The 12,500-nt window shown below is 41.6% G+C and overlaps 2 protein-coding genes across 5 annotated transcripts in view; both read right to left on the reverse strand.

Moving 5' to 3' along the window:
- rdh10a (retinol dehydrogenase 10a) overlaps positions 1–1,208 on the reverse strand; it is a 21,673-nt gene extending 20,465 nt beyond the window's left edge. The window contains exons 1-2 of the mRNA XM_028434107.1: positions 1,154–1,208; positions 948–1,064 (exon numbers count right to left, since the gene is read on the reverse strand). Of these exons, the coding sequence (XP_028289908.1) occupies positions 948–1,064; positions 1,154–1,208 (172 nt within the window). The remainder of the gene's footprint in view (positions 1–947; positions 1,065–1,153) is intronic.
- The window catches only part of LOC114454346 (disco-interacting protein 2 homolog C-like), a 20,745-nt gene continuing 9,396 nt past the window's right edge, over positions 1,152–12,500 (reverse strand). For 2 of the 4 annotated variants that reach the window (XM_028434746.1, XM_028434744.1), the window contains exons 7-21: positions 12,051–12,197; positions 11,059–11,178; positions 10,714–10,911; positions 10,519–10,610; positions 9,399–9,509; positions 9,202–9,325; positions 9,006–9,115; positions 7,816–7,918; positions 7,685–7,749; positions 7,520–7,613; positions 7,282–7,401; positions 6,867–6,981; positions 6,335–6,474; positions 6,121–6,257; positions 4,912–5,388 (exon numbers count right to left, since the gene is read on the reverse strand). In XM_028434746.1, the coding sequence (XP_028290547.1) occupies positions 5,176–5,388; positions 6,121–6,257; positions 6,335–6,474; positions 6,867–6,981; positions 7,282–7,401; positions 7,520–7,613; positions 7,685–7,749; positions 7,816–7,918; positions 9,006–9,115; positions 9,202–9,325; positions 9,399–9,509; positions 10,519–10,610; positions 10,714–10,911; positions 11,059–11,178; positions 12,051–12,197 (1,889 nt within the window). In that variant the 3' untranslated portion in view covers positions 4,912–5,175. The other 2 variants (XM_028434742.1, XM_028434743.1) reach the window with 2 other exon arrangements.

The following is a 12,500-nucleotide window of genomic DNA, read 5'->3' on the forward strand; positions in this document are numbered from 1 at the left end:
AAGAAGAAGAAGAAGAAGAAGCAGAAGAAGAGAAGAAGAAGAAGAAGAAGAAGAAGAAGAAGAAGAGAAAGAAGAAGAAAGAAGAAGAAGAGAGAAGAGAAAGAAGAAGAAGAAGAAGAGAAGAAGAAGAAGACGAAGAAGAAAGAAGAAGAAGAAGAAGAGAAGAAGAAGAAGAGAAGAAGAAGAAGAAGAAGAAGAAGAAGAAGAAGAAGAAGAAGAAGAAGAAGAAGAGAAGAAGAAGAAAGAAGAAGAAGAAGAGAAGAGAAACATGAGAAAACTCAGGAAACACTTCAAACCATAGAGTATCTGTATCTAAGGGTCATAGAAGAAAAACTGGGAGTGTTTCTTCTTCATTATTCTATTATGGGGAAAAAAATATCAATTCACGATATATTGTGATTTTATTGTGACAATAATACAAATCGATTATATACTGTAATTCTTCCCCAGAGTTTTTTTAACCATTTCTGCATGTCATTATCATTCTATACACAGTGTGTAGTGTAAATAAATGAGTGACAGGACTGAATGACTCATACATTGTTTCTACAACAAAAATCGCAATAATTGTTATTGTTGAATCGCAGTAATTCAAAATCACAAATAAATTATCGAATTCACAGCAAGTTTGTTTTGTCTTCTTTTTTTTAAATAATATGTTACGGTTTCATTTTTTCAGGAAAATTTACTTTGATCTCCTGACATATTTTCAACTGCCAGTCTTTCCTCAGAGGTGTCTGCTGATCGCTTCCATGTGTCCTTTATGAGTTATTTCTAGGGCGTGGCGTTGATGCCTCTGAGGAAAACTAACAGTTGGCAGAAGAAACATGTCAGGAGATCAAACCTTAACATAATAAAATATCAAATCTTTACTCAGGTATTGTGATAAATCGGATTGGGACAAAAGCAGTCTGTTTATAATAAAAACATCCATTATTACCCTCCACAATCATCTTGAACGGTGGGCAGCGTGGTGGAGATGTTCTGAGGGTGAGGCGGTCGCACCGTGATGGGAACGCAGCCGGCGTACAGACAGCCGTAGAACGCTGCGATCAGGTCGATACCTGCAGAGGGACAGCAGAGGAGAGGAGGGTCAGCGTCTCCGGGTAGTCCTCGTTCTCCTGCTGCTGTGTGAGCAGATGACCTCTCTCACCTGGAGGGTAAACCAGAGCCACGTGGTCGCCCTCCTGCAGTCCTCCTCTCTCCATCAGCAGAGCCGCTACACGCTCCGATCGCTTATGAAGCTGCAGACAGGTGAGGGAGTTGGACACCGCCCCCTGCAGGGAGTCAGGAGAACCACAAGCATTACCGTCTCAGTATTACATTATATATAGAATAACATCTTTACTATTTGTTATAATTATTATTATTATTGGCTATCAGACAGGTTCATAGTGATCAGTTATAGATCAGTTATCACTGGTTTTCTTGTTTTTTACCCTAGAGCTGAGTAGAGTGTAGAGCACGTGGTCGGGCGTGGTCTGAGCTCTCCACTGCAGCACCCTCAGACAGAAACAGGAACTGGAAACATAGAAACACACAGTTATATCACATGATTTTTAATTGTCCGTTCTTTTCTAAAGTGGAGGAAAACCCCAACTCTAGTTTATAATTTTAGCTCTAAAACAAAAACACAAACAGAGTAACCATGTTGAGTGCCTGACAGTCAGCCTCAGAGGCTGCCGTAGGGCAACCATGTGTGTCTCACCTGGTCGTTGTCGTCAGTCTGTCCTAAATCTCTGCCGCTGGCCTGAGCGATTCTTTTCCCCGAGACCAAGTTACCAACCATCACTGAGGCCGGACCGATCTCTGTAACACACACACACACACACACAATAGCACAATAACACAATAAACACAACCGACCAATCAGGACTGGTCTTTGTAAACTGACCCGGCTGTTTCTGCCTAGGTTTGGGCAGGTTGGTGACACAGGTGTGTGGACACATGAGGACGTTACAGGGGTGCAGCCCCCCCTCCAGGTACAGCTGTTTGATCTCCGATAGGTGGATTCCTCCCAGCGGGGTCTTAGGCAGCGTGTTGGCGGGAACCAAAGCCAGACAGAACACGCCCACGCCGTGGATGCTGTCGATGGCCTGTAGGGGGCGACACACCATGTTATTATTATCATCATCTCTGTGGGTTCAAAAGTACAAACAGGAACTAATTTTCTTGATTTATGAGGAGCGTTTTTGTGTTGTTGTTTGTTTACAGTTTAACACACAAACAAACAAACACAAAGTTGTAAAGTACCTGCAGAACTCGGCTCATCCACTGGAAGCTGTCCTCCTCAGTGGAGTCAGGCCTCTGCTCCGCCACCACCACGATCCTCTCATCCCTCAGCACTGTCACAGAGAACACTGCTATCCTGCACACACACACGCACACACACACACACACGCACACACACACACACACGCACACACACACACACGCACACGCACGCACACACACACACACACACGCACACGCAAGCACACGCACACAAACACAAACATAAACATAAACACAAACACAAACAGGTCTGCTACTGAGCTAGAGACATGCTTTTATTTTGAAAGGGCCTGTGGTTTGAAATAGGATCAATCTTTGGAAACATAAACATTGCTGCGAGACGTCTCAGTTCCACGTTAGACTTTATACTTTTTAAATTTGCAGATTAAAAAACCTGCGATCACACTAAAAACAAACAGTCTGTGCAGCAGCTGGTTCATATTTACTTCTAAATATTAAAAATGAGAAATTACTGTTTGAACCAATAAGTCAATCTGATAACATAGCCACGCCCCTTTACCCTTTAACCCTGATCAGCTGATGCCGCTGCATGCTAAGCTAACCAAAACATGTGGGACTGGTTAGAGGAAAACAGCACATTTACTATCTGCAATACAATTAAAAAAAAACACAAAATTAGAACAAAAATACACAAATTCCAATCCAATCCAATCCACTTTATTTATATAGCACATTTAAACAACAAAACGTTTCAAAGTGCTGAACATGCGACCACAACAATAAAACCAAAACAATACAAATGAGCTCTGCCACTAAATGAGTATAAAACAATAAATAAAAATAAAACAGTTTAAAAAAATAAATATAAATAAAAACACATTAAAAAACTATAAATAAGAATAAAACTCAAAAACATAAAATAAAAGACACAGAGGACCACACAACTTACGCGGTGCTAAAAGCCAGAGAATAAAAGTGAGTTTTGAGACGAGATTTAAAACACTCCACGGTGGGGGCCGTACGGATGTGGAGGGGCAGAGCGTTCCACAGCTTAGGGCCGACAACGGAAAACGCTCTGTCCCCTTTAGTGTTACGGTTCGCCTTCGGAACCACGAGCTGGAGCTGGCCCTCAGACCTCAAAGCGCGCGGGGGTCGGTAAATTTGGATGAGGTCTGTGATATACTGAGGGGCCAGTCCATTCCAAGCTTTAAAAACAAACAATAAAATTTTAAAATCAATTTTAAATTTAACAGGGAGCCAATGCAAAGAAGCAAGGATTGGGGTGATGTGTTCACGCTTTTTGGTCCCTGTTAAAGTCGTGCCGCTGCGTTCTGGACTAACTGCAAGCGGTAAAGTGCCTTTTGGCTGATGCCCGAGTAAAGTGCGTTGCAGTAGTCCAGACGGCTTGAAATAAAAGCGTGCACGACTTGTTCAAAGAGATTAAATGATAAAAAAGGCTTAACTTTGGATAAAAGACGAAGATGATAAAAACCCGATTTTAAAACGCCATTGATCTGTTTATCAAATTTAAAATCACTGTCAATGGTGACGCCAAGGCTGGTGACTTTGGGATGCAAATACTTTTGGAGTGATCCCAAGTCTGCGAGGGTACATCCAAATGCCATTATTCTGTTTTTCCCTCATTCAGTTTTAAAAATTCTGGGCTAACCAAGCCTTGACGTCACCCAGACAGTGGAGCAGGGGTGTCAGGGGGCTGTGGTCATTCTTTGCAATGGGCATGTAAATTTGACAGTCATCTGCGTAGAAATGGTAAGACATGCCATGTTTCTTAAAAATCTCTCCAAGTGGGAGGAGATATATCGCAAAAAGAATGGGACCCAGGATAGATCCCTGGGGGACTCCACAGTGAAGTGGGGCAGAAGATGAAGTGGAGTCCCCCAGCCTGACGGAGAATGACCTCTCCGACAGGTAGGACCTAAACCACTCCAACGCGGTCCCCCTGACACCCACGCGATCTCTTAGGCGATCTAAAAGAATTGTGTGGTCGACTGTGTCAAAAGCAGCCGTCAAGTCTAAAAGCACTAAAATGGCAGAACCTCCAGAATCAGTCATTAAAAACAGGTCATTAAAAACTTTTAAAAGTGCAGATTCAGTACTGTGCAAAGCTTTGTAGCCTGACTGATATGGGTCTAAAGTGCCATTTTCATCTAAAAAAGGTTGCAACTGTGCAAAAACGCATTTCTCTAAAATTTTCGATACCAATGGTAGTTTGGAAATTGGGCGATAATTCGCCAAATTTGCAGGGTCAAGGCCAGGTTTTTTAATCAAAGGCTCAACTACAGCTTTCTTACAAAAAGCTGGCACTATGCCAGTAGCCAAGCTGCTGTTGATGATCTCCCTAACAGAAGAGCCAATGGTGTCCCAAACCTCTTTAAATTGCAACATTAACCATCAAAATGAAAAAAAAAAGAAAATGCTACAAAAAAGATCCCCAGTGGATCCCCAAGTTACACCTGAAAGGGTGACATGCTAATATCTGAGAAAATGTGAAACAGCCACTCTACAGAAAGTAGTGAAAGTCTGGAGGAGACGTTTTTCTAAACTAAAGCCAGGTTTCTTCTCTCCTGCAGCTGTTTTAAAGTCGATTCTTTAACTCTGGTCATCACAGCCTGTCAGTCAGGAGATGGATTTCCTGCTCTGTGTGGAAACGGTGGACATTATTAAATCCTGTTCAGTGGCTGCTTCCTGTTTCATCCCCCGTCGCTCCGTGAATCGGACTCATTAGTTAGAGGAGCAGTGAGAACAGAGAGGCTTAGACTCCACAAATACACAGATCACTTCTCCATCTCTAATAAAAAACTTCACGAATGCTATTAAACAAGTTTACTAACTCTAATAAACAACTTTACAAACACTAGTACGGTAAATATGTATCAGACTCATTAGTTAGAGGAGCAGTGAGAACAGAGAGGCTTAAACTCACCTTCCTCTGTAAACAAACTTCATGGGCTCCACTGCCAGGGCCGTGGCTACGATGTCGTCTGCGTTGTGTCTCCGCCCACTCACCATGATCAGTCCGTCCATTTTCCCTGTGATGAAGACGAGGCCCCCGGGGCCGATGAAGCCCAGCAGGCCAGTCCGCACGAAGGCGTACTCACTGATCAGACCGCCGCTAGAGCTCACCGGGTACACCTAGAACAAAGGCAAGGTCGTCATGGAAACAAGGCAGGGCCTCAACATCTTCAACAACAAAAACATCCACTGGTTGTAACAACTGGAGGTGCTCACATAAACAACGTCATATTCTTCTTAAAACAACTTTACTAATGCTCGTCAAAAAACTTTACAAACTTTCGTAAACAACTGTAATAATGCCAGTTAAAAAATGTATAAACTAATAATCAACTTTACAAAGTCTATAAAACAACTTTACTAATGCTCGTAAACAACGTGACCACTTTAAGTAAAAACTTTAGGAAATCTAGTAAAAACTTTACAAACTCTAGAAAACAACTTTACAAATACTAGTAAAAAACTTTATAAACTATAATAAAAATTACAAAATCTAGTTTACAAACTAGAATAAAAAAACTTTACAAACTTTCGTAAACAACTTTACAAATGGTAACAATACACTTTACAAATTATAGTAGACAACTTTACTAACTATAGTAACAGCTTTACAAACTCTAGTAAATAACTTTATTTTCTCATGTAAACAACCTTACATACTCACATGAAATTTTCACACTAACACATGATAAAAAAGGTTTATAAAAGAGAACATGCGCTTTATTTAAGGAATTTGTTACTGACTATAAAACAATGTTAATGCTGCCCTTATTGTTACAGCTGTAAATAGATGGAACAGCATGGATAACTCGATCAAAATAAAAGCACAGAAATCCCACTTTGCGTCGTTACCTCAAAGGTGTTCTTGGTCATGCCTGTGAGGCCGTAGTACGACGTTCCGGTGGCGATGGAGCAGACGCAGAACTCTCCGATCTCGTCTGTCTGACAGAGCTGAGGGACGCCCTCAGGCTTCACCACACACACCAGGCCTGACGTTGGAGAGGAAATAAACACATTCAGAGATAGTTTAATAAAGTCTGTGTTTAGAACAGGCTCGTACTCGTACCTCCAGGAGTGACGGTGCCCACGTCCTGCACCGTCAGCACCGACAGACGCTCCTCCGTGTCCACCCGGACCACCCCGTAGGTCAGGCCCTGCATGGACAGCACGCCTCTGCCTGGAGGCTGACTGCTGTCCTCGACCGGCCTGATCAAAAATATCATTACAGTCAGAATTACACTGCACAAAAAAATTACATAGAGGTAACAAACATTTAGAATGATGACCAGTGAGCATTAGCACAGGAAGGAACCGAGAGTTTGTGTTTTTGTTGTAGTTTTCTTGTCTTTAGAGTCATTTTGGTATTTTTCTTTCATTTTATGTATTTTTATTGTCATTTTTTATATTTTTCCTCTTTTTTTGGGTATTTTTGATTTTGTTTTCTTTATATTTTCTCTCATTTTGTCATTTTGTGGGATTACTTTTGGGGCCTCACAAAATTAGATCGAGGGTTGTCTGCGTGAATTATTTTGAGCAGTGTAAATAAAAACAAAAACATCTTTGTGTGTGTATGTAGGTGTGTGTGTGTGTGTGTGCACCTCCGAATGGCGACAGTGAGGGCCTCAGGCGAGCTTGCACAGGGACAGATGACGTCTGCTCGAAGCCCTTTGGTCTGAAACACGTTTAGGAAAGCGTCGCAGGACGAGATCGACCCTGAAATACAAATATAAACAATGTTCCTCACACACGTCCTGTATTACTTTCATTTATACAGCCACAGTTTTATAAAGGTACCAACAATTTTATGTAAAATTATGTAAATAATGGCACTTCTTTCAGTTTTTTCAATGCACGTAAAGGAAATAAACGGGTATACCAAAAGCATCTATTTTTCTGAGAGAAAAAAATTCTAGGGGTGCCAATACTATCGTCCATGACTACATATACACATAAATAAATAAATAAGTTTTAAAAAAAACTTAAAAATAAGAAAAGTAATGCTAAAGTTCTCACAGGGGTTTGATCCGTCTGCTACCAGCAGCATCCTCAGTGAGCTCAGGTTGATGTCCTTCTGGTCTTTGTGGGCCACCAGAGCCCAGTGCATGTCCCTGGACTTCACACAGGACACCTTAGCTGCACACACACACACACACACACGCACACACACACACACACACACACACGCACACACAGAGCGAGGGGGTGAGCATCAGTGTGCACACGGCTGAGTGCTGTGACGCGTCGCTCTCACCTTTGTACTGACAGACTTTCTGAATCCATGACAGAGGATTGACCTTCATCAGCGAGTAGGGAACGCTGATCACATGCATCATGTTCATCACACTCTGCGTACACACACACACACACACACACACATTAAAATCTCTCCGTGCTGAGGAGCTAACTTGCGTCGTACCGTGAGGATGCCGTGCCAAAGTCCAACATCTTTCTTAAAGTCCAGAACGTTAACGATGGTTTCAGCTGAAATAGAGCAGACCTCTGTCAGTGTGTGTGTGTGTGTGTGTGTGTTTGTGTGTGTGTGTGTACCTTCAGTGTAGCTGCAGCACTGTGTGAGAGACTGACAGTGTGTCAACAGAGCGATCCTGGTCACAGTGACTCCCAGCACGCTGCCATCCTTACAGCTCTTATACTGGGACCAAACCAGCACAGGCGTGGTTAGCGTTGGTTAGCATTGATTAGCATTGGTTAGACTTTGCGTTACATACTGTATCAGAACACTTTCATGGGCCTGATAATTTCTCATCCTTTCAACACATGCGTGAAATGCGTCTACACCCACTCTGCCTATTTTTTAATAGTTCTTAAAAGGTTTAAACTCTGCTGTTTTAAAATAATGAGTTTGTGCTAAACCTGCTGCTAAGATTTCCTAAATGAATGGAAATGTATGTTTCGAATTTATTTTAGTTTTTATTTCGTTTTCTGTTTGTTTTTTGATTGTCAATGTTGTGTATTATGTTTTAATCCATTTTTGTATATTTTGTTAATGTGAATAACTATTTTTTTAAAACAATGTTTTTTGACTACTTTATTTACATAAAATACATTAATTCACAATCTCTAGCTGCAGATATAGATTTAAGTGTAAAAAAGTAAAAAAATGGACTCATTGGGTGCATCATTTCAGCTTTTATTATTTTTATGTATACGTTTTATTATTTTTTATCAGTATGTTATTATTACTTTAGTATATAAGCAATTAATTAAAGTATTACTTCATTGCTGCTGGTACACAGACAAATCCATCTTGACAAGCATGTTATTAGGTCATTTTAATTTACAGACAGAGAGAAAATGTTTCTTATTAATCTTTTTTTAATACTGCCTCAAAATCTGTTACTCAAGCATTTATTTCAGAATTTAAATACTATACGACTTCAACAACTGCTCAGAAAAAATAAAACTTTAAAGACTATTCAAATAACACATAAACATCTATTCAATGTGATGCTGCAGTGTAGTTACACACATCAGTGCATTAAGTGTTTGTACCACCAGGGGGAGCTGTTACCCTACAACTACACTTGTCTTGCAGTAGTTTTTCCTTTTTGTCTTTTTTTTATTAACAATTAAAAACATCACAAAACAGTCGTATAGTTGGTTTACATTCAAATATCACGTCCCAGGAGCTCTGTCGTAAAGACTGCGAGTGAAGGAAGTGACGCAGTCTACACACATGAGTTAAAGGGATCTGAAAGGATCAGCTCGACAACGCTCACCTCGATGTAGGCCGTGTCGTTGTTGGCGTCCTTGATGTGAGGAAACCAGTCTCTGGGAGGTTTGGAGAGATGCTTGGACTCCGTCACAAACCACAGCAGCTTGGGCCAACCTGCAGGGGGCGCAACCACCACATACACTGAGTATCCTTATTCTGTGTTGTTATGCTTCACAGTGAAAGGAGAGGATGAGACTGACCTTTAAACTGAGGGATCTCCCCCGTGGCGCTCTTAGGGAGCCCTTTGTGACAGGCGTCGCTAGTCAGAGCCACGGTGACGCCACAACTTCCCAAGAGGAAGCCGATCTGCTGGCTGCCAGCGTCCTGTTCACACACACACAGAGGGGTTCAAACCAAACTCTCAGTGTTACTGCTCAGCATTGGGGCGGGGCATCACCTTTCGGCTGAGGGGAACCTCGATGGGAACAGGAACCACCTCTGCCAACAGGCAGCCGTAGAATGCCACCATGAACGCCACGGGGTCGTTGTTAGGAAACACCAATGCTACCTGTAAAAAGGAGACAGAAAAACTGGTTAACCAATGAACCAGCTAGTCAGAACATGTAAACCACCATTAGTCCAACTAACCAACCATTACACCAACTAACCAACCACTAGACCAACTAACCAACCACTAGACCAACTAACCAACCATTAGATCAACTAACCAACCATTAGACCAACTAACCAACCATTAGACCAACTAACCAACCATTAGACCAACTAACCAACCATTAGTCCAACTAACCAACCATTAGACCAACTAACCAACCATTAGACCAACTAACCAACCATTAGATCAACTAACCAACCATTAGACCAACTAACCAACCATTAGATCAACTAACCAACCAATAGATCAACTAACCAACCATTAGACCAACTAACCAACCATTAGATCAACTAACCAACCATTAGTCCAACTAACCAACCATTAGACCAACTAACCAACCATTAGATCAACTAACCAACCATTAGTCCAACTAACCAACCATTAGACCAACTAACCAACCATTAGATCAACTAACCAACCATTAGACCAACTAACCAACCATTAGACCAACTAACCAACCATTAGACCAACTAACCAACCATTAGATCAACTAACCAACCATTAGACCAACTAACCAACCATTAGATCAACTAACCAACCATTAGTCCAACTAACCAACCATTAGATCAACTAACCAACCATTAGATCAACTAACCAACCATTAGACCAACTAACCAACCATTAGATCAACTAACCAACCATTAGACCAACTAACCAACCATTAGACCAAATAACCAACCATTAGACCAACTAACCAACCATTAGACCAACTAACCAACCATTAGACCAACTAACCAACCAGTCAAACCAACCACTAACAGACCAATGTAAAAACCAATCAACGAGAGACTCCACACAATGAACGAGGATTATGGGCGAAATCCCTAGAAATGAGAACATGCAAACTGCTCAGGAAGGTTGCGACCTGTCACTGACTCAGCGTTACAGTGGGGGCGGGACTTACCCGGTCACCGGGCCGCACCATTGGCTCCTGCTTGCTTCCCAGTTTGTGTAGGATGTTATAGGCTAGCTTGATGCTGCGCGACCAGAGCTTTCCTGTAGGGAGGGATTAGCATTAGCAATCTCTGAGGCATTAGCATAAGTAAGGAGTAGCTCTTTTAAGGTGTAGTGTGTGATTGGATGAGTAATGGGAGCGTACCATATGTCAGGACGTAGAGGGGTTTCCCCCCCGTGTCCAGGCTGGTCAGACAGGGGGCTTTAGGGGAGATGGTCCCCCAGCGTTGCAGCGCTGCTTCCAGTGAGGGGGGCCAGTTGGTGACCACGCCCAGAGCCTCCCCCCTCACCGGGATCATCTCCGCCCCCTCCGGCCGGGGCTGGTTGGGGTCTGGCTGCTGGACTAAAAAAAAAAACACACATGACCGTCAACGCTTCAGCTCCTCAGCATTCCTGTGTTTGAGAACCAAACGTTCCCGTGTTTGAGAACCAAACGTTCCCGTGTTTGAGAACCAAACGTTCCCGTGTTTGAGAACCAAACGTTTCTGACCTTCCAGGAGCTCGTCAAAGTCGTCCACGAAGAACTCACGAAGTGGCGGCCGACGCGGCTGCTTCAGCGTGTTCACCAGCTGCTGGATCTTAGCCGACACCCGACTACTCACGGGAACGCCTGGAAAAAAAATGTTCATCACCTTAATTATCTTGATCAACTAAATTTGATTTAAATCCATCACAATAAATTCCATCAGAGCAGGGTCCACAAAAATGTGATTGTCTGATCCAAGGGCCACATTAGTGTTTTTGTTATACGTTCTGTGTTCTTGTCTTTTTGTGTATTTTTCTGTCAATTTGTGCAATTTCATTGATATTTTGAGTTTCTTTGAAGCCCTTTTGTTGTTGTTTTTGTAGTTATTTTGTGTGTAAATGGTTGTTTAGTGTGTCTTTGTTGACATTTTGTGCTTTTTTTCTCTGTTTCTGGAGTTTTCTGTTATGTTGGGCTTCATATACTGAAGAATTACAAATTTGTTTTGGGGGCCAGACAGTATTAGATTGAGGGCTGCATGTGGCCCCTGGGCCCCCATTTGGCAATATCTGCAATAGAGCATGATTAATTGCAGTCAAGCAGGAATAACCGTAATTAATCATGATTAATTGATTCAGAAATGATTAAATGTCCCAGATATTTGAGTGTAACTGATATATTTTGATCAATGATCATTAATTGCAAATAATTGTGATTAATTACAATTAACATTAATCATTTGTAATTAATCTTGAATGAGCTCGATCATAATTTCCTTAAATTGTGATTAACATTGATTCAATCCGGATTAATCATGATTAACAATAATTATTTGGGATCAATCAAGATTAATCACAATTACTAGTGATTAGTCGTGATCGCTCTTGATTATTTCTAAATATTTCAGCTTAATTGCGATCAATCAGGTGATCACAAAAAAGCCAAACATTTAAGAATATGAAACTTTAAATAAAGCAGGTTTATTCATTAAAAGTTGAGTCATGTTTAAAACTGCTGACCGTCGCCCGTCTCCATACGCTCAGCGTTGCCATATTTCTGCGTGTTCCTGGCGATTGTTCCCATGTTGGCCATGTGGTGGCGCTCTGTGTGGGAGTGAGGAGAGTCCGACGAGTATCCCATCACGTCGGATGAAGCCGAGTGGTTTTCTGAGGAGGAGAAGAAGAAACACCAAACACTCAATGAATCAGACGATGACTCGGCTATAAATAACTCTCTGAGCGTTACATTCAACAGTTTCAGCCTCTCTGAAGCCAAAAGACCAACAGCCTGCAGAAACTAAAGTTATCAATATACTGTATCTGTAATGGAAGTGCACAACACTGCACTAATTTAACATTAATCACAATTAATCGCTTTACGTCTTGCGATGAAATAAACGTGTAAAAAGAAAAAACAAGAAACAGAAAAAGTGTTAATTCTATTGATCATAGTTATGTAATAATAATAAT

This window comes from Gouania willdenowi, chromosome 20 (assembly GCF_900634775.1).
Source record: "Gouania willdenowi chromosome 20, fGouWil2.1, whole genome shotgun sequence".
NCBI classification, from domain to species: Eukaryota; Metazoa; Chordata; class Actinopteri; order Blenniiformes; family Gobiesocidae; genus Gouania; species Gouania willdenowi.